Source organism: Heptranchias perlo, chromosome 20, assembly GCF_035084215.1.
Source record: "Heptranchias perlo isolate sHepPer1 chromosome 20, sHepPer1.hap1, whole genome shotgun sequence".
Classification (NCBI taxonomy): domain Eukaryota; kingdom Metazoa; phylum Chordata; class Chondrichthyes; order Hexanchiformes; family Hexanchidae; genus Heptranchias; species Heptranchias perlo.
The window spans coordinates 6,265,574-6,292,054 of record NC_090344.1 but is presented as its reverse complement, the minus strand read 5'-3'; the positions used below and the strand labels follow the sequence as shown (position 1 = coordinate 6,292,054).

Sequence of the window (26,481 nt, the reverse complement as noted above, 5' to 3'; positions counted from 1 at the left end):
GGACTAATTTGCAGGGTGATGGGAAAAAATCTGGGGTGTGGGTCGAAATGGAAAGGTCTTCGAAAGAGCCATCACAGGTACGACGGCCGAATGGCCTCCTTCTGTGCTGTAGGATTCCATGATTACCTTCTGAATCATTACAATTGATGCTATTCAGTTTTGACGAAAAAAGAAAATTATAATCGTGATATTCGGCTTCGCCATTCCCTTATGAATATCGCAGATTATAATATCTGGGGGAGGGGGGGGATGAATGGGGGATTGAGTGCGGAGATTGGAATGGAAGCCCAGCAGAATGAACTTGGTCTCATCAGTTTTTGTTATTTTTCCTACCAGTTGCCCGATGCAGGCGGTGAACCTTCTCCTCGAGAGAGGATCGTCATTTCAGTTCGGAAGGAAAAAAGGTATCAAGAAAATCGGGTGAAACGCACACGGAATGATCCGGGACTTACAGCACAGCTTTTTAAACAGACACAGAAAAGGAAGAATCTGGGCCTGACGGCACATCCCTTTTCAACAGACAGAGACACGGAATAATCTGGGATTTACGGCACATCAGTTTTAAACAGACACAGACACGGAATGATACAGGACTTACAGCACATCCCTTTTAAACAGACACAGACACGGAATGATCCGGGACTTACAGCACATCCCTTTTAAACAGACACAGACACGGAATGATCCAGGACTTACCGCAAATCCTTTTAAACAGACACAGACACGGAATGATCCGGGACGTACATAACATCCCTTTTAAACAGACAGAGACACGGAATGATTCGGGACTTACAGCGCATCCCTTTTAAATAGACACAGACACGGAATGATCCGGGACTTACCGCAAATCCTTTTAAACAGACACAGACACGGAATGATCCGGGATATAAATCACAATTATGGTCGATTAGTTTCTCTGACGTTGACCATAAGATAAACTCTTTTTACCAGGACACCGCTGTACGTTTGATACGTCGCGATCTCACAATCTCAACACCTTCGTGGAAAGAACTGTTGTTGATTGCAGCCAACAACGCAAAAACCTCCGTCTGCCGTTTCGAGAAGCATGGGACTGACAGCCACACCTTCTGGATGGAGTGAATGAGAGAAACAAGACTTCAACACAACACCGACGAGGATGGGATTCGAACCCACGCGTGCAGTGCAAAATAGATTAACAATCGATTGATTTAACCGCTCGGCCACCGCGTCACATAAGCAGAAACTGGAAAGCCCTTTTATTCAAAATGAAAATACTGGCTATGTTGCCAATCTGAAATAATAACAGTCGATGCTGGAAATCGTCAGCATTTCAGACAGAATCTTTAGATATAGAAGTAGAGTTAATGTTTCAGGTCGATGACCTTTCGTCTGAGCTGAGTCAGAATAAAAGCGCTTTTATTTTCTTTTTTTGAATGCTAAGCCCTGGATTCTGAGGACAAGAAAGTCTGACCATACAATATGACCTGCCCATGCACCCAAATCGAGAATGTTGAAAATATCCAGTCAGCAGAAAACTTCTGTGGAAGAACAGATTTTGTCACTGCATGCAGCGTGCTGGAAGGACCAAAGACTAATGGCGAGCGTGGGGAATTGCCAGGATACCAAGCATTAGGATTCACTCGATATTTTGGCAGAGAGACCGTTGATGAATTTCAGATGGAACAGCCACATATTGAAATCCAGTCGGTGTGTGAAAGAAAACGAGTGCCGATGGAAGGGGCTGGGAGTTCAGCAGTGTGGGACTGTGTGCACAAACACAGCAGTTAAATCCAATTCCCAATTAGTGAACCCATCCAAAAGGTCTGTTTCTTTGGTTGAGGGATTTTTTTATTCGTTGACGGGATGTGGGCGTCGCTGGCGAGGCCGGCATTTATTGCCTATCCCTAATTGCCCTTGAGAAGATGGTGGTGAGTCGCCTTCTTGAACAGATGCAGTCCGTGTGGTGAAGGTTCTCCCACAGTGCTGTTCGATCGTGAGTTCCAGGATTTTGAACCAACGACTTGGAGGGGAACGTGCAGGTGGTATTGTTCCCATCTGCCTGCTGTCCTTGTCCTGCTAGCTGGTAGAGATCGTGGGTTTGGGAGGTGCTGTCGAAGAAGCCTTGGCGAGTTGCTGCAGTGCATCCTATGGATGGTACACACTGCAGCCACTGTGCGCCGGTGGTGGAGGGAGTGAATGTTTAGGGTGGTGGATGGAGTGCCAATCAAGCGGGCTGCTTTGATCTGGGTGGTGTCGAGCTTCTTGAGTGTTGTTGGAGCTGCACTCATCCAGGCGAGTGAAGGGTATTCCATCACACTCCTCACTAGTGCCTTGTAGATGGTGGAAATGTTTTGGGGAGTCAGGAGAATATCCAGCGTCTGACCTGCTCTTGCAGCCACTGTATTTATGTGGCTAGTCCAGTTAAGTTTCTGGTCAATGGTGACCCCAAGGATGTTGATGGTTGGGGATTCGGCGATGGTAATGCCGTTGAATGTCAAGTGGACATGGTTAGACTCTTTCTTGTTGGAGACAGTCATTGTCTGGCACTTTTCTGGCGCGAATGTTACTTGGCACTCATCAGCCCAAGCCTGGATGTTGTCCAGGTCTTGCTGCATGCGGGCACGGAATGCTTCTTTATCTGAGTGGTTGCGAATGGAACTGAACACCGTGCAATCATCAGCGAACATCCCCATTTCTGACTTTATGATGGAGGGAAGGTCATTGATGAAGCAGCTGAAGATGGTTGGGCCTAGGACACTGCCCTGTACTGTACATTACTTTTTAATATTACAGCTAAGCAGAGCACTTGAGCAGTCACAGCTGTGACTTTGACTTTTCTCCCTCTCCTCCAGATCTCCCCCGCAACTGCCACTAACCAACTGCAATCTTCTGTCACACTTCTCCACGAGAAAGTTCCGTGCCTCAGTTTTCAGATGAAATAACGTCCATCTCTTCAGTCACGGACAACCCAGAGAGAGTTTCTGAGTTTCAGGTCCCACTTTGCCTCAATCCTCCTTGAGGTACCATGAAAAAATGTCCTTCAGTTAATAATAATACAAATAAAAGTTCTTATCTTTTGGGGTTTTGTTTAGATTCCACGGCTTTTAAAGATCATTGCGGATATTTGACTAAGCGCCTCTTGATTGGCGGCTTCTCTTTGACAAAGATCCCGAAGCGATCATTGAGAGGCTGAAAATCAAGCTGTTTGATAAAAGCACTGATACTTCGGTATTTATGTAAGCAGTATGGGTTCTGGAAGTGCTCAGGTTGTGAGTTCAAGTTTCACCTTCAACAATCAAACCTTTCAATCCGGGCATTTTGATTGGAGTTCAAAGTGCAACTGGTATGTTCCATTACGCATCTACTTCTTAGTGTTCCCATGTGGGCACTTGGGTTCCTCTGGCCTTCCGTCTTGCTTGAGCAGATGCGAGTTTCGTTGTTTTCGAGGGAGAGGGGGATCTCAGCGTCAGCTGTCATGGCAAAGGGGCCGGGATGAGATCTTTAAATCGAAGGAACCAAACATACGATTATTCTTTTCGTTGAGCGGATATTCATCGGTTGGAAGTTTCGTGTGGGGCAAATTTGGAAGGGAAATCTGCTGCCTGGTGTCACTGTGAAACGGGTGAAATTATTCAGCTTACAGATGTTCATACGCTGAAAGGTCGAGAGGCCTTTTCCAACTCCCGTGTGGGACAAGTTCAGCTTTTGGGCCAATGGGTAAAGTGTTATTTTAATTGGTGCGAACGAATGACAAGTCATTTGGCACAAACAAGAAGGATTTTAAACTCACGAGTTCGCTGTCCATGTTTCTTAGATCATGTTCAATAAAATCAAGGATTCCCCTCAACACGTGACTGAGAATTTTATAACAGGGACCCTCACCCCCGTTCGACGTCTTAGAGGGATGATTCAGAGTCCTCTTATGAATATTTAAGATGGGAACTTAACGACGAGCGAGCCTGGGTAGCTCAGTCGTTAAAGCATCAAACTTTTAAAGCGGGTAGTGATATCAGAGTCCAGTGTTCAAGCTATAAATTTTGAAACAGCTGGTAAGTTCTGCCTTTGTTGCGGAGCAACAGCTCCGGGACAGACAATGCCTGCGATGTGTTGTCAAAGCTTCGGTGGTGTCTTGTTTCCCAGAGATGGGCAGCAATGCGCTGTCTGTAGCGGGAATTGCAACTTCCCGCCAGCAACGTGTGATTGGAGAGAGCGGGGCCGAAAGAGGGGCTTAATGTTGTTTCTGTCGTGGCCTCAATCAATCCGGGAGCTGGGGAACATCAAACATCGAAAAACTGATGTTTGTTGCCGCGGCCGCAATGCTGTCTTTAACTGTGGTTATTAACCGAAGCTGCACTTCAGGAGCCTTCAATGATCTCTCACAAATCAGCTGAAATTATTCGCAATGTGCAGCTTTGAGAGGGGCTTTCTGCACCGTCAGTGCAGGAAACGTGAGTGAGTGTGAAACACTGTCTGTATATGTGTAGTGTTTGAGTTTGTATTGAACTGCACAGAGAATGGAAAATATACCTGTTCTGTGAGGTGTGGTATTTTATTCACATTGAACCACAGACTGAATTCTTGCTTTTTTCACACTTATTGAATTTTAGTGGGTAACGTTTTCAAAATGTTTCTACCCGGTTTCGAACCGGGGACTTTTCGCGTGTTAGGCGAACGTGATAACCACTACACTACAGAAACGCTGTTACACACGATCTTATAGGAAACCCTCAGAAGATAGCTGCCGTCTGCAAATGCTCTCAATGTGGGAGACGGGTCCCTTTCCCGTTCAGGGGATTAACTTCTACAAAATAGTTTACTGTATTAATTTCGCAATACTCATTAAACTCTGAAAAAAGACGAATAGTTGTTCAAATCGCCATTAATCAAGTAATAACTTTTTGTTTCAGGCTGACGGAAATCCTAACTTTTTTTATGTATTCATTCACCAGGCAGAATATAGAAAGTTCAGAGGGGATGTGAAAGAGGAAATAAGAGGGTCAAAGAGAGAGTATAAGAATAGACTGGAGGCCAACATAAAAGGGAATCCAAAAGTCTTCCACAGGCATGTAAACATTAAACGGGTAGTAAGAGCCCTACTTTGATTCGTGACCATAAAGGAGATCTGCTCATGGAGGCAGAGTGGGTGGCTCAGGGACTAAATGAATACTTTGCATTTGTCTTTACCAAAGATGAAGATGCTGCCAGAGTCTCAGTATAGGAAGATATAGTTGAGATACCAGATGGGCGAAACATTGATAAAAAAGAGGTACTTGAAAGGCTATCTGCACTTAAAGTAGATAAGTCACCCGATCCGGATGGGATGCATCTTAGGTTGCTGATATAAGTAAGAGGGGAAATTGCAAAGGTACTGGCCATAATCATCCAAATATCCAAAGATACGGCGGTGGTGCAGAAGAGCGGAGAATTGCAAATGTTACACCCTTGTTCAAGAAAGAGTGCAAGGGTGAACCCAGCAACAAGAGGCCAGTCAGGTAACCTCACTGTTGGGGAAACTTTTAGAAACGACAATCAGGGACAGAATTCACAATCACTTGGACGAGTGTGGATTGATTCGGGAAAGCCGGCACGGATTAGTTAAAGGCAAAACGAGTTTAACTAACGTGATGGAATATTTTGATGAGATAACAGAGAGGGTAGATGAAGGCAATGCAGTTAATACGGTGTATATGGACTTTAAAAAGGCATTTAATAAAGTGCCCCACTGTAGGCTTATCAGTAAGATTGCGGCCCATGGATAAAGGGGGCAATAGAAACATGGATACAGAATTGGCTAAGGGACAGGAAACAGAAAGTAGTGGTGAGCGGTTGTTTTGTGGACTGGAGGGAGGTGTACAGTGTTGTTCCCCATGGGTTAGTGATGGGACCACTGCTTTTCTTCATACATATTAATGACTTGGACTTGGGTGTACTGGGCACAACTTCAAAATTTGCAGATAACACAAAATTTGGAATGGCGGTAAACACTGTGAAGGATAGTGATACACCTCAAGAGGCGATAGACAGACTGGCTGCATGGCGGACACACGGCAGATGAAATTTAACGCAGAAACATGCATAGTGATACATTTCGGTAGGAAGAACGAGGAGAGGCAATATAAACTAGAGGGCACAAATCTAAAAGGGGCACAGGTTCAGAGAGTTCTGGGGTTTATGTGCACAAATCTTTGAAGGTGGCAGAGCAGGTTGAGAAAGCCGTTAAAAATCATACGGGATCCTGGGCTTTATAAATAGAGGCATAGAGTAAAAAAGCATGGACGTTATGATGAACCTTTATCAAACACTGGTTTGGCCACAACTGGAGTATTGTGTCCAGTTCTGTGCACCGCACTTTAGGAAAAATGTGAAGGCCTTCGAGAGGGTGCAGAAGAGATTTACTGGAATGATTCCAGGGATGAGAGACTTTAGTTACTTGGATAGACTGGAGAAGTTGCGTTGTTCTCCGTGGAACAGAGACGGTTGCGAGGAGAATTAATCAAGGTATTCAAAATGATGATGGGTCCAGACAGAATAGATGGAGAGAAACTGTTCTCATTGGCAGAAGGGTCAAGAAACAGAGGACATAGATTTCAGGTGACTGGCAAAAGAACCAATGGTGACATGAGGAAAAACTTCTTTACACAGCGAATGGTTAGGACCTGGAATGCACTGCCCGAGGGGGTGGTGGATGCAGATTCAATCATGGCCTTCAAAAAGGAACTAGATAATTACGTGAAAGGAAAAGAATTGCACAGCTACGGGGAAACGGTGGGGGAGTGGGACGAGCTGGATTGCTGTTATATAGAGCCGAATGGCCTCCTTCCGTGCTGCAACCTTTCTCCGAAATCTATGATTTCATGGGAAGTGACCGTCGCTGGCAATGCCAGCATTTATTGTGTATCCCTAATTGGCCTTGAGAAGGTGACGGTGAGCCGTCTTCATGAACCGCTGAAGTCCGTGTGGTGAAGGTTCTCCCACAGTGCAGTTCGGCAGGTAGTTCTAGGATTTTGACCCAGCGCCAAGTGAGCATGATGTGTGACTTGGAGGGGAACGTGCAGGTGGTGTTGTTCCCATGCGCCTGCTGCTCTTGTCCTTCTAGCTGGTAGAGGTCGCGGGTTTGGGTGGTGCTGTCGAAGAAGCCTGGCGAATTGCATTGCTGCAGTGTATCTTGTAGATGGTACACACTGCAGCCACGGTGCGCTGGAGGGAGTGAATTTTAAAGTTGGTGGATAGGGTGCCAATTAATCGGGCTGCTTTGTCCTGGATGGTGCCTAGCTTCTTGATTGTTGTTGTGGAGGGTATTCCATCACACTCCTGACTTGTGCCTTGTAGATGGTAGAAAGATTTTGGAGAGTCATGAGCTGAGTCACTCGCCGTAGAATGCCCAGCCTCTGACCTGCTATTGTAGCCACAGTGTTTAAGTTTTTTTATATATATTCGTTCATGGGATGTGGGCGTCGCTGGCGAAGCCAGCATTTATTGCACATCCCTAATCACCCTTGAGTGGTGGTGGTGAGCCGCTTTCTTGAACCGCTGCAGTCCATGTGGTGAAGGTTCTCCCACCGTGCTGTTAGGCAGGGAGTTCCAGTATTTTCACCCAGCAGTGATGAAGGAACGGCGATATATTTCGAAGTCGGGATGGTGTGTGACTTGGAGAGGAACGTGCAGGTGGTATTGTTCCCATGTGCCTGCTGCCATTGTCATTATTGGTGGAAAAGGTCGTAGGTTTGGGAGGTGCTGTCGAAGAAGCCTTGGCGAATTGCTGCAGTGCATCCCAAAGATTGTACACACTGCAGCCACTGTGGGTCGGTGGTGAAGGGAGTGAATGTTTAGGGTGGTGGATGGGTGCCAATCAAGCGGGCGGCTTTGTCCTGGATGGTGTCGAGCTTCTTGAGTGTTGTTGGAGCTCCACTCATGCAGGCCAATGGACAGTATTCCATCACACTCCTGACTTGTGCCTTGTATATGGGGAAAGGATTTGGGAGTCAGGAGGTGAGTCGCTCGCCGCAGAATACTCAGCCTCTGACCTGCTCTTGTAGCCGCACTATTTATATGGATGGTCCAGTTAAGTTTCTGATCAATGGTGAACCCAGGATGTTGATGATGGGGGATTCGGCGATGTTAATGCCGTTTAATGTCAAGGGGAGGTGGTTCGAATCTCTCTTGTTGGAGATGGTCATTGCCTGGCACTTGTCTGGCGCCAATGTTACTTGGCACTTATCAGCCCAAGCCTGGATGTTGTCGAGGTCTTGCTGAATGCGGGCTCGGACTGCTTCATTATTTGAGGGATTGCGAATGGAACTGAACACTGTGCAATCATCAGCGAACGTCACCATTTCTGACCTTATGATGGAAGGAAGGTCATTGATGAAGCAGCTGAAGATGGTTCGGCCTAATGCACTGCCCTGAAGAACTCCTGCAACAATGTCTTGGGGGTGAGATGATTGGCCTCCAACAACCACTCCCATCTTCCTTTGTGCTCGGTATAAATCCAGCCACTCGAGAGTTTTCCCCTGATTCCCATTGACTTCAATTTTACTAGGGCTCCTTGGTGCCACACTCGGTCAAATGCTGCCTTGATATCAAGGGTCTGTACCTCTCACCTCACCTCTGGAATTCAGCTCTTTTGTCCATGTTTGGACCAAGGCTGTAATGAGGTCTGGAGCTGAGTGGTCCTGGCGGAACCCAAACGAGCATCGGTGAGCAGTTTATTGGTGAGTAAGTGCCGCTTGATAGCACTGTCGACGACACCTTCCATCACTTTGCTGATGATCGAGAGTAGACTAATGGGGCGGTAATTGGCCGGATTGGATTTGTCCTGCTCTTTTGGACAGGACATACCTGGGCAATTTTCCACATTGTCGGGTAGATGCCAGTGTTGTAGCTGTACTGGAACAGCTTGGCGAGAGGGGCGGCTAGTTCTGGAGCACAAGACTTCAGCACGACAGCCGGGATGTTGTCCGGGCCCATCGCCTTTGCTGTATGCAGTGCACTCCAGCCGTTCCTTGATATCACGTGGAGTGAATCGAGTTGGCTGAAGATTGGCTTCTGTGATTTTGGAGATATCGGAAGGAGGCCCAGATGGATCATCCACACGGCACTTCTGGCCGAAGATGGTTGCAAACGCTTCAGCCTTGTCTTTTGCACTCACGTGCTGGGCTCTGCCATCATTGAGGATGGGGAGGTTTACAGGGCCTACTCCTCCCATGATTTGTTTAATTATCCACCACCATTCATGACTGGATGTGGCAGGACTGCAGAGCTTTGATCTGATCCGTTGGTTGTGGAATCGCTTAGCTCTGTCTATAGCATGTTGCTTCCGCTGTTTAGCTTGCATGTAGTCCTGAGTTGTTGCTTCACCAGGTTGAAACCTCATTATTTGGACGCCTGGTGTTGCTCCTGACATGCTCTTCTACACTCCTCATTGAACCAGGGTTGATCCACTGGCTTGTTGGTAATGGTAGAGTGAGGGATATGCCGATCCATGAGATTACAGATTGTGCTGCTGCTGATGGCCCACAGCAACTCATGGATGCCCAGTTTTGAGCTGCTGGATCTGTTCTGCATCTATCCCATTTAGCACAATGGTAGTGTCACACAACACGTTGGATGGTATCCTCAGTGCGAAGACGGGACTTCGTCACCATGAAGACTGTGCAGTGGTGTCATGGAACAGATGCATTTGCGACAGGTAGATTGGTGAGGACGAGGTCAAGTAAGTTTTTCCCTCGTGTTGGTTCGCTCAACACCCAACGCAGGCCCACTCTCGCAGCCATATCCTTCAGGACTCGACCAGCTCGGTCAGTAGTGGACATTGAAGTCTCCCACCCAGAGTACATTCTGTGCCCTTGCTACCCTCATTGCTTCCTCCAAGTGGTGCTCAACATGGAGGATAACTGATATCATCAGCTGAGGGAGGACGGTAGCTGGTAATCAGCAGGAGGTTTCCTTGCCCATGTTTGACCTTATGCCATGAGTTTTCATGGGGTCCAGATTCAATGTTGAGGACTACCCAGGGCCACTACCCTCCTGACTGTATATCACTGTAACGCCACCTCTGGTCGGATCTGTCCTGCCGGTGGGACAGGACATACCCAGGGATGGTGATGGAAGAATCTGGGACGTTGGCTGAAAAGCATGAAGCTGTGAGCATGGCTGTGTCAGGCTCTTGCTTGACTCGTCTGTGGGACAGCTCCCCCAATTTTGGCACAAGTCTCCAGATGTTCGTGAGGAGGGCTTTGCGGGGTAGCTGGGCTTGTTTTGACCTTTGTCGTGTCCCGTGCCGAGTGGTCCGTCCGGTTTAATTCTTATTATGACTTTTTTGTCAGCGGGATTTTTCCAGCTGAGTTGCTTGCTGGGCCATTTCAGAGGGCAATTAAGAATCAACCACATTGCTGTGGGTCTGGAGTCACATATCGGCCAGACCGGGTCAGGACGGCAGGTTTCCTTCTTTGAAGGATATTCGTGAAGCAGATGTGTTTTCACGACAATCCGGTAGTTTCATAGCAACCCATTACTGAGACCAATATTTTAATTCCAGATTTTATTTAATTAATTGAAATTAAATTCCTCAGCTGCCGTGGCGGGATTTGAACTTATGACTTGGAGAATTATTCAGCCAGGCCTGCTGGTTTACTATTTCAGTCACATCACCACTCTGCCACCGTACCGTATCTGGACAATAACATATTGATTTCACTCTGTTTGTTAATTAGTATTGAAAAACCCGCATTCCCACCGGTCACACGGAGATGGGGCCTATTTTTAATAAACTATTAAAGGTGACGTTGGGTCTAAAAAATAAAGGTGACTAAAAAAGCAAAAAAAAAACAAATAATGCGATTTGGTTCCAGTTTGGTTGTGATGAAGAAATAAAGTTGTCGTTGGACCCATTCTCACCTTTATTCTGCCATTAAAAACAGGCCCATCCGTGTGAGCCGTGCGAATGCGGGTTGATGTTCGGGAGCTCGTGGGCCACGGACTGTGCCTCAGGCTGATTGGGACATTCCGTTACTGCGGGTTAAACAGCTCTGCTATAAAAAGGGGAAGTCGGCTTTCCCTTATCATTTACTAAGGAGAGTTCGCTTGTTATAATGGAGGGGTTGGGGAGTCTTGTTTTGTTATTTGTTGTAATCTGTTCAGCTCAGCCGCCCTCTCTTCTTTTCCCCGCCGATAAATGTTGGTTGTCTCCTAAAAACCGCAAAGACTGCGGATTTCCGGGCATTAAAGCTAGTGAGTGTTTGCAGAGAGGCTGCTGCTTCGATGCGGGGAATCGGAATGCGCCGCCGTGTTTCTATTCACTGGACAATCTGCCAGGTGGGTGCATTCTTGGTCTGTCTATATTCTGGGCCAGGACTTTCCAGGGTCACCCGCAATCCAGCTGAATGCGGTTTCCCTGGACAGTTTCACACCTCTCCTTCCTGTCCTACAACGCCAGTTCGAAATTCAAACGTTTCCAGTCCGGAGAGTAGAACCGGTGTTGGGATTGGGAGCTTCCAATCCCGCAGAGTAGATTTGATGGTGGGATTGGGGGGCTGTTAATCAAATACAGAAAGGGCAATACTTAATCGCCCTTTGACCCAATATCTGCAGTTCGAATCATTCTACTGTTGCTCGATGACTTGGGAATCACACTGTGGAAGGGCAGAGTGAACGAGCTCCGGCCCCTGCTGCCACTGACCATTTGGATTTGATATTTGATTTCTATCGGAGATGCGGGCAATTTAAATCCAAGCAGCGCGGTGATGAGCTGTAGTTGGTCCACTGGTTTCCATTAGACAGATAATGGGGTGGGATAGAAACTGAAACATGGATGGGGTTTGTCCCCCTCCCGGTAACGGTTCCCTTGACCCTCCCCGTGGGGCAACTAACCGCCTTTCATTGCCTCTCTTGCAGTCTGCACCAAGGATGGGCGGGTCCTGATCGCGATCTCCAAGGATTTGACGCTGCCTCCTGTAAACCTAACAACCCTCCATCTGAAGGATGGAGACGGAGCTGGGTGCAGTCCAACCGTGGCCTCTGCAGACACTGTGCTCTTTCAGTTCGCAGTCACTGAATGTGGCGCTACTCAGCGGGTAGGTATTGCGGGCTGGGAGTCCCATCAATGTCTCAGATCGGGACTGATGGTCTTCTGTCTCTTGTAGCTGGATGGCGTGAACGTCCTGTATGAAACGGATGTGTTGGGTGAGTTTGAGATCTTGGATGGCGCTTTGGGATCGGTGACCCGGGACAGCCCTTTCAGGTGAGAATAGGAGCACATTCAGCGGGTAGAGACAGTGAGCAGCTGAATTCTCCAGCCGTGTCCGTTCTCTTGCAGGCTCCATGTCCAGTGCAGTTACAAGGGAAGCCAGGAGACTGATCTGCAGGTGAAGCCCAGAGTTTACACCCTTTCTCCACCACTGCCTGCCACTGAGGCCGGGATCCTGCTTCTGGAGCTGAGAATAGCGAGAGGTAACGAGTGCTCGCTGATAGTAGTGTCCAAATTCAGGCTCTCTCCAAATAGTGCCCACCCTTCATGTTTCGCTTTTCAGATGGTGGCTACCGGAGATGGTACGTGGCCAGTGACTACCCGATCCTGAGTGTGCTCCGGGACCCCGTGTTTGTGGAGGTTCGTGTTCTGAACAGGAACGATCCGTCCCTTGTGCTGCTGCTCAATGACCCTCACTCGCTCCCTTACCTCTCCACCAGGAGGTCCCATCGTAGGGGAGTCTATAACGAGGGGGCACAGATTTGAGGGGAGAGATAGAAAAGGATCCAGAGGGGCAATTTTTTCACTCAAAGGGTGGTGAGTGTCTGGAACGAGCTGCCAGAGGCAGTAGTAGAGGCGGGTACAATTTTGTCTTTTAAAAAGCATTTGGACAGTTACATGGGGAAGATGGGTATCGAGGGATATGGGCCAAGTGCAGGCAATTGGGACTAGCTTAGTGGTATAAACTGGGCGACATGGACATGTTGGGCCGAAGGGCCTGTTTCCATGTTGTAACTTCTATGACTGCTGGGCGACCCCCACTGCCGAGCCGTATTCGGGGCTCCGATGGGACCTCCTGGTGGAGAGGTAAGGGAGCGAGTGAGGGGGCTTGAGGCAAATTGGGGAGGGGGCGACATGGGCGGGGATTAATACAGAAATCGTTACTTCAGTCCGGGTTAGTGATTGGGGAAATATTCCTTCGAAGTTGATATTTTGTTCCAGACGCTGGTATAATTGGTTTCATGTCAACCTATAATCGTGTGACTCACTCTTTGTCTCTGTTCCAGGTGCCCCTTTGCTGGTGATAACTACAAAACCCGCCTCCTTCCGGTAAACGCTGCTTCCCATTTGCGGTTCCCAACTCACCATAATCGATTTGTAGTCAGCACGTTCGCTTTCTGGGACCGAGTTTCGGGCCGTGCTCTGTCCGGGGAGGTGAGTTTCCTTCAGTGCTTCTTTCCCGGTCACTTGGTATCACTTGTTCCCTGGGTGTTAAGTGAGCAGGCCCCTGTCGGTCGGTTGACTGTAGAAGCATTAATCTCCGGACTGGGAGCTGTGGGATTGACCATACTGCACTGTCGCTTTGCAGGTTTATTTCCACTGCAGTGCTGAGGTTTGCTACCCTTCCACTCGAGAGAACTGCACGGCTCCCTGCAGCCCCAGTAAGTACCTGTAATCTGACTAGAAACTAAACCCTGATGGGGAGGGGTGGGTGTAGGACATCTGGACACGGGACTCCCTCAGCAAGAGGCCGAACACTGGGCACAGGAGGAGTGTCCTGAATCTGGCGGTTCTGGGAACTTTCCCAGTTGCATTCGGTGCAGGTTTCCATTTAGAATGGCAATCTAGGGCAGCGGGTCTGAGCACATCTTGCACCAGGTCAGTAATTGTGAAGGATGCTCTGATCCTTGAAATGGGATGAATGAAGTATTTCTGGTTCCTTGCAAATTGCCCGGATGCTGAGATGCCCTCCTTGCCGACCGCTGAAGAGCAGAATCCTCCCATTGTTGGCACGGGTGTGTTCCGCATCCGGTTCGGAGTTGTCCACCCTTGGCATTGGAGAACATTTAACCAGCATCTAATTGTCGTCTTTCTGACACCGGGAGTTCAGGGTGCAACTGAGAGGATGTCCCGGGGCCGGACACCTGGCCAATTTGAAGGTCTCATGAAACTGCGGGTCAAAGTAATGCATCAAACACTGTCTCCTTCACAGGAGACCAGACTGGCCATTGTAGCAGCAGCAATTGCAAACTCTGCTCAGTTGGTGCGTCCTTCTGAGAATCGGTTTGATGAGAACCAGATGCAATTGTAGCCTGAACTCGAAACTCTGTCCGGTACCCAGGCCCCTGATGTTTTTAGCATGAGGCCATCTGATTCAGGATTTGCAGACAACTGAAGATTTAATTATTCACCATCAACTCTTGTCTCTTGTTCTCCTTCGCCCCCAGAGAGGCGAAGAAGCGCCGATAACCGGTCTGGGGCCTTGGTGACCGCTGATGGACCCATCATTTTCCTGGAAGGTGAGGAGAGATTGGCTGCTCGGATCCACCAGGATGAGAAAGGTAAAGCAGGGAGCTCCACCTGTCTCTCGTGATGGAGTGACTGGTGCCCATCTAACCCTGGCTTTTCCCCACAGATGCTGCTGTTGATTCCCCCTCCCGTGTTCCTGGATTGGCGGTTGGGGTAGCGCTGCTCTCCGTGGCCGTGTTGGTCGGGACTGTTGCTATGTGGAAAATGGAGCAGGGCCGCAGGGTGGGCTCCGAGTGCAGCTCCATGGAACTGAAGATGTGTCTGTTGGATAATAAACTCCTGTTATAGACGATTGCTGGTCTCGTTATCTTTCAAATGCTCGCTGGATTGTACTGTTTGCAGTGAGTTAATTTGGTATCTGGTTTGAGAATTGTTTTTGCAGCATCCCACGGCTGCAGCAAACAATTCCCCCCTCCCCCCCCCCCCAACGATTCGCATTGAGATCCAGGGCAAAGCTGTGGTGGGTTTGTAGCAAAATGGTGTCGGTCAGGAATGACTGGTTCACTTGCCTCTAACACTGGTCCTGGGCACATGTCGCCGGAATTGGCTCTTCCCTGACGGCATCGATTGACCAATTTGCCAAGCCTGGCGAGTGTTGGGCTCTCCTCGCATGACCACTGGCTGCTGGTCTCGCCGGCTATCGGAACAGGAGAATAGACCAGATGAATGTGTGGCTGCAGGGATGGTGTCGGAGGGAGGGATTTAAATTCATGGGACATTGGGACCGTTCTGCAGAAGGTGGGACCTGTACAAGTGGGACGGGTTACACCGGAGCCGGACCAGGACTGATGTCCTCGCAGGGGAGTTTGCTCGTGCTGTTGGGGAAGGTTTAAACTGGAATGGCAGGGGGATGGGAACGTGAGCAGGGAGACAGGAGGGGAAAACAAGGATAGAAACAAGACAAAGTGAGGAAGCAATAGTGGCAGGCGGAGAAAACAAGAGCAAAAAACAAATAGGGCCATAGTGCAAAAAAAATACTAGATAATTAGCAATCTTCAAGACCAGTCTGAAGGCATTGTCTTAATGTGTGGAGCATTTGCAATAAGGTCGATGAATTAACAGCAGAGATTAATGGGTATGAAAAAGTTACGATTATGGAGACATGGCTGCAGGGTGACCAAGGATCGGAACTGAACATCCAGGGGTAGTCAATATTTAGGAAGGACAGGCAAAAAGGGAAATGATGTGAGGTAGCGTTGTTAGTAAAGGAGGAAATCAACGCAATAGTGAGGAAGGATATTGGCTCAGAAAATCACGATGTGGAATCTGTATGGGTGGAGCTAAAATACCAAGGGGCAGAAAACGGTGGGGGTTGTCTATTGCCCCCCAAACAGTAGTGATGTAGGAGAGGGCATTAAACAGGAATTAGGAGACGCATGCAAGTAGGGTACAACTGTAATCACGCTGACTTAATTTAACATGTAGTTTGGTCAAACCAAATTAGCAATAATACTGTGGGGAAGGAATTCCTGGCGTGCACATGATTGATTTCTAGACCAATACTTTGAGGAACCAACTAGAGAACAGGCGATCCTAGATTGGGTATTGTGCGATGAGAATGGATTGATTAACAATCTTTTGCGGGCTCCCTTAGAGAAGAGCGACCATAACATGATAGAATTCCTTATTTCAGATGGAGAGTGAAGTAGTTGAATCCGAAACTGGGGTCCTGAATCTAAATGAAGGAAATTATGGAAGTGTGAGTTGGCTAGGATGGATTGGGGAACTTCACAAAGGGATGACGGTGGATAGGCAATGGCTAATATTTAAAGAACATATGCAGGAATTACAACAATTATTGATTCCTGTCTGGCACAAAAATAAAACAGGAATAGTGGCTTACAAAAGAAATTAGGGATAGTATTTATCCAAAGAGGAGACATATAAAATTGCTAGAAAAAGCAACAAGCCTGAGGATTGGAAGCAGTTTAAAATTCAGCAAAGGAGGACAGAGATTGACTAAGAGGGAAAAATTAGAGTATGAGAGTAAACAAGCAGGAACATAAAAACTGACTAAAAGTTTCTCTAAATGTCAAGAGAAAAAGATTAGTGAAGACAATTAAAAACATACTTTGGTTCTGTTCTCAAAGTAGGACACAAACAACCTTCCAGAAATGTGAGGAACCAAGTTTCTACTGAAGGAAACCAGTATTACTTTTAAAGAAAAAATGCTTGGGAAATTAATGGAGTTAAAGGCTGACAAATCCCCAGGGCCTGATAATCTACATCAGAGTACCAAACGAAGTGGCCCTGGAAAGAGTGCATGCATTGGTGATCATCTTCCAAAATTCTATACTCTGGCACAATTCCTACAGATTGGAGGGTTGCAAATATAACCACACTTTTTTTTTAAAAAAAGGAGGGGGAGAAAAACAAGGAATTAAAGACCAGTTCGCCTCACATCAGTAGTGGGGAAAATGCTCGAGTCTATTTTAAAAGATGTGATAACAGAACAATTAGAAGGCATTAATGGGATTTGATAAAGTCAGCATAGGTTTATGAAAGGGAAATCATGCTTAACAAATCTACTGGAGTTTTTTGAGGATGTAACTAGTAGATTAGATAGGTGAGAACCAGTGGATGTGGGAAACATGGATTTTCAGAAGGCCTTTGATATGGTCCCACAGAAGAGGACCGTGTGCAAAATTAAAGCACATGGGATTCGGGGAATCGACTGGCCTGGATTGAGAATTGGTTGACAGACTGGAAAGAGTGAGAATAAACTGGTCTTTTCCCGGGTGGCAGGCAGTGACTAGTGGGGAACGGCAGGGATCAGTGCTTGGGACCCCAGCTATTCACAATATATGTCAATGATTTGGATGAGGGAACGGAACGGAATGTAACATTTCCAAGTTTGCAGACGACGCAAAGCTGGGGTGGAATGCGAGCTGTGAGGAGGATGCAAAGAGGGTCCAATGTGATTTCGACAAGTTGGGTGAGTGGGCAAGAACATGGCAGATGCAGTATAACGTGGATAAATGTGAGGTTATCTACTTTTTTTGTCAAAACAGAAAGGCAGTTTATTATCTGAATGGTGATAGATTGGGAAAATGGGGAGGTGCAACGAGACCTGGGTGTCCTTGTACACCAGTTGCTGAAAGCGAGCATTCAGATGCAGCAAGCAGTTAGGATGGCGAATGGTATGTTGGCGTTCAATGCAAGAGGATTTGAGTACAGGAACAGGGAATGTCTTACTGCAGTTGTACGGGGCCTTGGTGAGACCCCATCTGGAGTATTGTGTGCAGTTTTGGTCTCCTTATCTGAGGAAAGATGTCATTGCCATGGAGGGAGTGCAACGAAGGTTTTGCAGACTTGTTCCGAGGATGGCAGGACTGACGTATGAGGAGAGATTGGGTCGACCAAGACGATATTCGCTCGAGTTGAGAAGAACGAGGGGTGATCTCATCGAAACATATAAAATTATAACAGGACGAGACAGACTCGATGCAGGGAGGATGTTCCCGGTGGCTGGGGAGTCCAGAACCAGGGGTCACAGTCTCAGGATACGGGGTATGTCATTTAGAACCGAGATGAGGAGAAATTTATTCACTCAGTGGGTGGTGAACCTGTGGAATTCACTACCACAGAAGGCAGTGGAGGCCAAGTCATTAGACTTATTCAATAAGCAGATAGATATATTTCTTAATGCTGAAGGGATATGGGGAAAAAGCGCGAACAGGGTACTGAATTAGACGATCAGCCATGATCATTTTGAATGGCAGAGCAGAATGATCGACTCTTGCTTTTATTTTCTATGAAATTGACAAAGATAAAACAGTCTGAACCCCCAACAGAATGTGTAGCACAGATATTAATGAGGAAGTGAGAAGCGTGCCCGTGAATTGGCTCCGTGGCTTAGTTGCTTAAAGAACTCCGGTCACAGATTCAACTCCCCGTGGTGCTTTTGTGGAATTTATGATGTTTAGTGAATTTGACCAGCAAAAGCATCGTGCGGTGTTTGTACTTTGTTCGGGGTCCAATACGGAACTGCTCAGAATATCTCTTCAAAATGCCCTTTTATTTTGCAGACAGACCCCTCAGAGAATGTGAGCGTAACACGTTAATGTAAGGACACGTTCTTGTTTCTGGGCTCGTTGAGGTCGGGGTATAGTTCTCGATTCGAGGTCCATATCCCGTAGAATCCCCAATTTAGCCCTTGACTTTTTATCTTTAGTGGCGGTTCAGACTTTTGCAAAGAGGGAAAAGAAATCCCCAAATCACTCCACCTCAATCTCAAACGCTTTCAGAAGAAGTTCATTTCAAACAATCAGGACCTTAAAGGCACCTCAATGACTTCCACTTTCATTGAATGAGCTTTGCTTGCAATTGCATTCGACCTTGAAACCGCTCTGGGCTTTCATCTCACTGAAGCAGAGTCTGGCCGCTTTGTATCTGTGAGCATGTCACTGACCAGGTTCGCTTTAACATTGGTCTCTATCAATTTTTAAAATTTCACCAAGCCTCAAGGAAAAGAAACAGAGAATCGAACTGTCCCTGTAAGTGATGAATTGAAGGGATTGGTGCTCCAAGCAGATCTGAAAAGTGCGCAGTGCAGGCGCTCAGGCATTCCAAATCCACCCTCTCGCCACTCGGCGATCTCATTAACTGAGCTTTACACTGGTCGTGTCACCGCGCTGAAATCGAACACGTTTCTCTGAACTTCACAGTTGCTGTTTCCGGAGTGAAGACCAGCTCGTTGGTTGAAGCTTGCAGGAGTAAAAATCCTGTCATTTTGGAGAAGTAAACTGACAGTAGACAACTGTTATATTGGTGGCTGCAATCTCATAGTTTCGCTCAGTGAATTGCTGGTTTAGCAGGTGACCTCTTTGTATGTTTCGGTGGTGCTCTCATTTAGCGAGAAAGTTTGATGGTTCGAACCCTTATTTATTTTTTCTCCAAGGATTCATCGCCTCAAAGTTCCAGGGTTTCAATCTGTGTTTGGTTTGTAAGAAAATGTACCGTGATCATAGCCGGCTGAGCAGTGCTGATATTCCACCACTTAAACTGCGGTCGGAAATCAGGCACATCAATCATATAAAGGAATGGAACATTGGCTTCACGGATATCACAACTGATAACCCATTTCTTTTAAGCGGGTTTACTTTAAATCAGTTAACGCCTGCTTTAAATGGTAGACTCAGGACTGTCAAACAAACATAGAATAATTACCACAGTCATTTTTAGACTGGACGCCGCACGGTGACTTTGCTGTCAGTGAAGAGAGACGGGAAAGACCAAAGTGCCGTTTGCCCCTCTCACTGTGGCCGTGAAGGACTGTGTCCAGGCTGAAGTTCTGTTCCCACCGGACGATCCTCCCCCCAGATTGTGCTTTCTGAGCTCCAGTCAGGTGATGCTAAACACTCAGGTGGGAAAGACCAAAATCGACAACAAGGTGTTTAAAACATAGCTGATTTATTTAACATATCCAGAATCTTAAACTCCAGCCCAGTTATAGCGGTTATTAACATCTGCAGAAACAAACCCCAAATGTCAGAATGAATATGGTTCAGTCCTGGATGGGATTAACAGCAGAATCCAACCCCTGCAGTCACTTGTGAACTCGCTGGTGTCTCAGCACGTGTGATGACTGAACGAATCCCTTCACACACATAGAATCATAGAAAGTTACAGAACAGAAGGAAGCCATTCGGCCTATCGTGTCTATGACGGCCGAAAAAGAGCTATCCAACTTAATCGCACTTTCCAACACTTGGTCATAGCCCTGTAGGTTACGGCACTTCAAATGCACATCTAAGTACTTTCTAAATGAGTTGAGGTTTCCTACCTCGACCACCCTTTCAGACAGTGAGTTCCAGACCCCTAACATCCTGTCCGCTTCTGTGTATCCTGTTACTTTTTCACTGCTGTCCGGAAGTCTATGAACAACTCCCACCAAAGTCTTGCATTCTATTCTGTTACTCATTTCCACGCAAAGCCTTTCTACTGCGTGCTCACCTTTACTGATATCTCTTCTTTCTCATGCAGTAATAGTATCCCTCCTCAATATCGCTACTCCACCGCCTTTTCCAATGTCCCTATCCTTTCTAAACGGCTTATAACTTGAAATATTTATCTCCCAGTCATGCCCAGTTTGTAGCCAGGGCTCAGTGATGAGCACTAAGTCATGCACTATAAGCTCAATTTACGCTTCTAATTCCCTTGTTTTATTTCTTATGCTACGGACATTAGTGTATAGAACATTTAATTGGGCATTAGAACTTGTCCTACCCTTATGCCCTGATGTTGTGTTTAACATACTTGGGAAATAAGGTTGGTGAGCTGCAGACACAACTGGTAACATGGGATTATGTTATAGTGTCAATAATGGAGACCTGGCTCAAACAAGCGGAGGAGTGGCCACTTACATATTCCTGGCTACAACGTATTCAGGAAAGGCAGGGGATAAAAGTTGGGGGGTGGGCCAGGCACTATTGATCAAAAATACTGTTACAGCGGTCGAAAGGGTCGCCATGCTTAAGGGTTCAAAGGCAGAATCTATTTGTTTAGAATTAAGGAACAATTGAGGAGCTATTACGCTGCTGGATGCAAACTATAGGGGGCCAACTGGTGAGAAGGAGATGGAGGAGCAAATTGGCAGCAAATTGCAGAAAGATGCAATAATTTTAGAGCATTGATAAAAGGGAACTTCATTTATCCGAATATAGACTGGGAAAGAGCAGTGTAAAAGTCAAAGAGGGCGAGCAATTCCTGAAATGTGTCCAAGAGAACTTTCTTAATCTGCATGTTTTCAGCCCAACGAGGAAGGAAGCAGTGCTGGATTTATTTAGGGGAAAGAAGTGGGGCAAGTGGAGCATGATTCAGTGGGGGAGCATTTGCAGCAGGTTTAGTATAGTTATGGAAAATGCAAGGAAAAATCAGGTATGAAAATACTCAACTGGGAAGAGCGAATTGCAGCGAGTTGAAAAGTGATCGGGTCCAGGTGGATTGGAATCAAATATTGGCAGGTAAAACAGTAAATGAGCAATGGGAGGCTTCGAGTGAGGAGATACTTCGGGTACAGACTGGACACATTCTTACCAGGGGAAAGGTTGGGCATGCAAATCTAGAGCTCCCTGGATGACAACAGAATATTTGAGACAGCATTTTGTACATTCTGAACACCAATGTCCGGACAAGTGTGCCCGCGGTTATCAACCACAACCTCGTCACCTCCACGCTGACAAATAAAAAGCGGCCACATTCTGCTTCAGTGAGATGAAATCCGAGAGCGGTTTCAAGGTCAATTGCAATTGCAAGTAGAATGCATTCAGAGGACGTGAGATTATTGAGATACCTCCAAACACCCTGCCAGTTTGAACAGTCGCTCAAGATCAAAAGTCGGGGGGGAAAAAATGAGGGCTTGACCGGGATTTGAACCCGGGATCTCTCACATATTTCAAACAACAAACCCGAAGCGAGAATCATACCACTCGACCAACGAGCCCACTGAGCAAAAAAAACAAGCAGTAGTTTCTGAGTATCAGCGGCCACTTTCCCCAAATCTCCTTCAAAGTTCCGTTAATAAAAATGTGTCCGTACATTATTGAAGAATCATAAAGCCAATTTCTTCACTGTTGGGTTTTCTTCAGGGCTCCTGACGCTGATAAAGATGATTGGGGACAGTTGATGAGTTAATGGTTGTAAGGGCGCAGATACTCTGCTGCAAAGGTGCAGATACTCCGATTTAAGGGTGCAGATACTCGGATGTGAGGATTTGTTGCCGCGACTGAAATGCGGCTTCGAACTATTGTTATTATCCAAGGCAGCGCTGCAGGATCCTTTCATGATCTCTCACAAATCAACTGAAACCGTTCGGAATGTGAATACAATTTTGCGTTTCCAAAATAAAAGGGAGTGACATTCATTGTGGAAACAGTCTGGTGTCGGTCACTGCAGAAATGTCGATGTCAGACCTTGTCTGTCAAGAAGAATTCAGATTTCGGCTTAGCCAATCACAAGTGAAATGATGGAAGATCGGCCGTCCTCAGCTGGCCATCGAAAGCGGGCATTTGTTTTGCAGCCAAAACAAACATCAGAACCAGGAAATGCGAGACCATGAAGATAAAAGCTCCCCCACCGTCCCTGGGTGGGATCGAACCACCAACCTTTCGGTTAACAGCCGAACGCGCTAACCGATTGCGCCACAGAGACAACACACGTTTGTGTTGAACTACTGATTCAACGAACTAAAAATTCAGGTTGCAGCGATCAAAATAAATTCTCTCTACTATCAGTTTACTTTTCCAAAATAAAGTGTGTGAAGTTTGCACGAGTGAAATTCTGTGCTCTATTATTCCTGAACATTAAACTCAACTTGCCATTAAACACCTGTATGTTGGAAGACTCCGTCCCCTCGTGGTCGAGAGGATTGATTTCTCGAGCTGTGATTCGCCATTCTCTATTCCAGTAATATTCAGGTTTGCTGAAAATGAGATGAGATGAAATGAGCAGGTCCGACGAGCAGGTCCATGACACGACTCGGTGTTTACAAAGATGTCTCTTGCACTTACAGTGAAGCCGACGGCAGTATTCACTCTTAAACCAGTAACCATGATGTTAAGAAAAAGTGTGGCCGAGAAATGCTCGATTTCAGCGCGGTGACACTGGGTCAGAGTAAAGTTCAGTTCATGCGATTGCCGAGTGGCGAGAAGGTGGATTTGGAACTCCTGTGCGGCTGCACTGCGAGTTGTCCAGATCTGCTTGGAGCGATATTCACTTCAATTCATCACTGACAGGGACAATTTGATTCCAAGATTCTTTTTCTCTGCTGCTTGGTGAGATTTCAAAAGTTGTAAACGACCCATACCGACCACAAACTCGTCACTTCCACTCTGACAGATGTAACGCGGTCACACTCTTCACTTCAGTGAGATGAAAGCCGGGAGCGATTTCACGGTCGAATGCAATGGCGAACAAAACTCATTCCAAGAAAGTGCAGGTCATTGAGGTGCCTTTAAATTCCTAACTGTTTGCACTGAACTTCTTCCCAAAGCGTTTAAGATTCACGTGGAGCGATTTGGGGACTTCTTTTCCATCTTTGCAAAAGTTTCAACCGCAGGTCAAAATCAAAAGTCGAGGGCGGAATGAGACGTCTTCCTGAAATTTTAGAACCAGGGAAGCAGACGTTAGAGCAAGGTTCTGTTTATTGAGAAAAAGCAGATGCAATATTCATCCCGGAACGATCCAGAATCTGATCAGCTCGAAAAGTAACGGTTACCCCGTGATTTGAACACGCAGCCTTCTGGTGACGCAATAAGTCATGAAGATTGAAGCAGGAAGTTGAAAAATGGGAATTGATAGATTCAGTGAGTGGGCAAAACTGCGGCAAATATAGTTCAATGGGGGGTGAGCGAGATCATCCAATTTAAATCTAAGAAAGATAAATCATAATGTTTTCTAAATGGTGAGAAACTAGGAACTGTGGAGGAGCAGAGAGATTTAGGAGTCCAAGTGCAGAAAGCGCGACCAACTAGCGTACAGGTCCAGAAATTAATTAAAATGTCCAATGGACCGTCAGTACGGCCGGTTAACTCAGTTGCTTAGAGTGTGTTATAACGCCTTAATCACGGATTCGATTCTTATAATTTACTTTATTTATTTTGGCTTTTTATAACTTTTAAAATCGAAGCTTACAAAAAAATATATAAAGACAGATTCGAGGGGACAGTTTTTTGAATAACATCCATTCTCACTTTGCCCCTGGACCGGAGAAACGCGTCTTTCTTTTTATTCGGGTTTTTTTAGCAACTGACCCTGTGGTGCAATGACGAGTGTGTTGGACTTCTACTTGTTTTGTTTGATAAGCCATTCAAAGGTTGTGGATTCGAGTTGCAACGGCGTTGGATTTTAGGTCGGGAGCTGGGAAGTGAAATTTTGCAGCAAAACCGAAACAGGATCATTAATGTCCGTCAAGGATGTGAAACTGCCCCCGACACTTCATCTTACACAAGTGGCTCCAGTCACACCCGAATTCATGATTCTTAAACCACTCTGAGCTGGATTGGCGAAACTCTCTCAAGAAGGAGACTCAACATCTGCTCAGACCGAAAGTCAATCTGCTGGACTTCCGGCTCTGTCAGACTGCATGTTCCTTCAGATCGGTTTCCAACTGGACACATTCATCCTGCTGCCGTGGGAGCATTGGTGCTTGAGGGGTAGAATTCTTGCTTGCAGTCATTCTATTCCTGTAAAATTGGCTCCTGAAGTGCAGGATGGAAAGTATCCTGGCTGAGCGGCCTCTGGCGCTGGTTTACAGCTCCAGTTAAATCCCACGATTTGAAGATGGATCAAAGTCATAGTTTGTGTCTCTAAAACCGCAGCCTCCCTCCTCGAAACAACTAATACGAAACATCTCATCTGCTCTTGCAACCGCATAGTCCGGAGGAACCACATGGCAATTCAGATAATGAAATGAATTTTGGAACACATCAATTGTACCTTCAACTCCGGTCGAAATGTTCACAAACAAAAGGTTTGTTTGATCTTACTGAGATTCGAATTAAAAACCCCGGCATTTCCTGAGCCTTTAACTCAAATAAGGACTGATTGCGCCGCTGGAGCCCGGTCACTCTCATCACCTGTCCCACTCTGCTGGAAAGAATCTGAAGGTGAGATTTCCTTACCTGTGGAAACGTGTCCAGTCACTGTGATGAAACTAATATCTCCACTTTCACTTTCAGCTTCTTTCACATCCTCTGCTCCATTGCACTGCAATCGGGATTTCTGTGAACAGGTCAAAATGGATATTTGCAGAAATTCTGTCAGTGGTAAAATTAGAATCGAGAAACGCACCAAACATTGAAACCAGCGATTTAAACCACCAGCTCACAGTTCCACAAAACAAGGCCTGTCTTTAAAGGTCTGTTTAATGATCGAATAAATTAATTGAAACCATTTGACCGCATTTGCCTCGTGCTGGGGTTGTTCGCCTGAGAGTAGAGAAGGTTCAGAGGAGATTTGATTGAAGTGTTCAAAGTCATGAAGAGTTCAGATAAAGTAAACAAAGAGAAGCTGTTTTAATTGGCGGAATGGTCGGGAACCAGAGGACACAGATTTGAGGTGATTGCAAAAGAACAAAAGGCGAAATGAGGAAAAACTTAATTACGCAGCGAGTAGTTCTGATCTGGAATGCGCTGCTTGAAAGAGTGGTGGAAGCAGATTCAATCGTGACTTAAAAAAGGAATTTCAAGGGGAAAAATACAGAGCACCGGGAAAGGGCCGGGGAATGGGACTAATTGGATTGCTCTTATAAAAAGCCGCCACGGGCTCGATGAGCCGAATAGCCTCCTTCTGTGCTGTCACCATTCCACGATTCGATGGACAGAAGCGGTCTGAATGAATGGGCCATCGGTTGTGGGGAGCAGGGAAATTTTCGACTGGTTGTCCGCTTGTGTTACTGACGGCTCCTTGTTCTCGGATTATGGTTTCCATTTTGGCCGTTTCACTGTTTGATATGTGAGAGGTCCCCAGTTCAAATCCCAGAACCCTCCTGTTTCACTATTTCCAGTGAGGATTCACTCATTTCTTTCTCACATCTTTTCAGCGTTGCAGAAAGCAGGATTGATTTAATTCTCGAGCATATTTGAGGACAAGGGGTCGGAATGCAGCCGGTTTATCGACGCAACACACACGGAGAAAGTAAAATGTCTCATGGCGGTTTGCAGATTGAAACTGAAGGTGAATTTATCCCAATTCAGGCGATCTCAGAGGTGCAGAATAAAAATGCTCCTTAATTGGTCGGGAATATGAACCCTGTTCCCTCGCGTGGTAATGCAAATTCTACCAGTGAAACAGCAACGTTTGCATGGTATCGGGCTCTCTGTGTCCAGTTGGAAACCTGTTTGAAACAACATATAATTTCACAAATCTCCTCTGAGTACCTTGCACATTCTGATTTACAGCCCTGCATTACTAGCACTCGCTGCTTGTGATGGCCGAGTCGTTCAGCCGTTACATCTAAAACTCGACAGGGTCTTTCGGTGAAACATTGGAATCCTGCTCACGGC

General features: G+C 46.5%; 2 protein-coding genes and 2 non-coding genes across 4 annotated transcripts; 2 read left to right on the top strand and 2 right to left on the bottom strand.

Moving 5' to 3' along the window:
- Nucleotides 1-4,607: 4,607 nt before the first annotated feature.
- Nucleotides 4,608-4,680, bottom strand: trnav-aac (transfer RNA valine (anticodon AAC)). Its single transcript has one exon. It is a non-coding gene; the product is annotated as a tRNA-Val (tRNA).
- A 6,384-nt stretch (nt 4,681-11,064) lies between these two features.
- Nucleotides 11,065-12,224, top strand: LOC137335588 (zona pellucida sperm-binding protein 4-like). Its single transcript, XM_068000896.1, has 3 exons — nt 11,065-11,295; nt 11,875-12,053; nt 12,123-12,224. Exons 1-3 carry the CDS (start codon nt 11,073-11,075, stop codon nt 12,222-12,224), a joined length of 504 nt encoding a protein of 167 aa, XP_067856997.1. The 5' UTR covers nt 11,065-11,072.
- Nucleotides 12,225-12,632: 408 nt separating this feature from the next.
- On the top strand, nt 12,633-14,764 carry LOC137335587 (zona pellucida sperm-binding protein 4-like). The gene is made up of 6 exons (XM_068000895.1): nt 12,633-12,677; nt 12,942-13,033; nt 13,234-13,381; nt 13,536-13,608; nt 14,395-14,508; nt 14,583-14,764. Exons 1-6 carry the CDS (start codon nt 12,633-12,635, stop codon nt 14,762-14,764), a joined length of 654 nt encoding a protein of 217 aa, XP_067856996.1.
- Nucleotides 14,765-22,553: 7,789 nt separating this feature from the next.
- Nucleotides 22,554-22,627, bottom strand: trnan-guu (transfer RNA asparagine (anticodon GUU)). Its single transcript has one exon. It is a non-coding gene; the product is annotated as a tRNA-Asn (tRNA).
- Between the last annotated feature and the right edge of the window lie 3,854 nt (nt 22,628-26,481).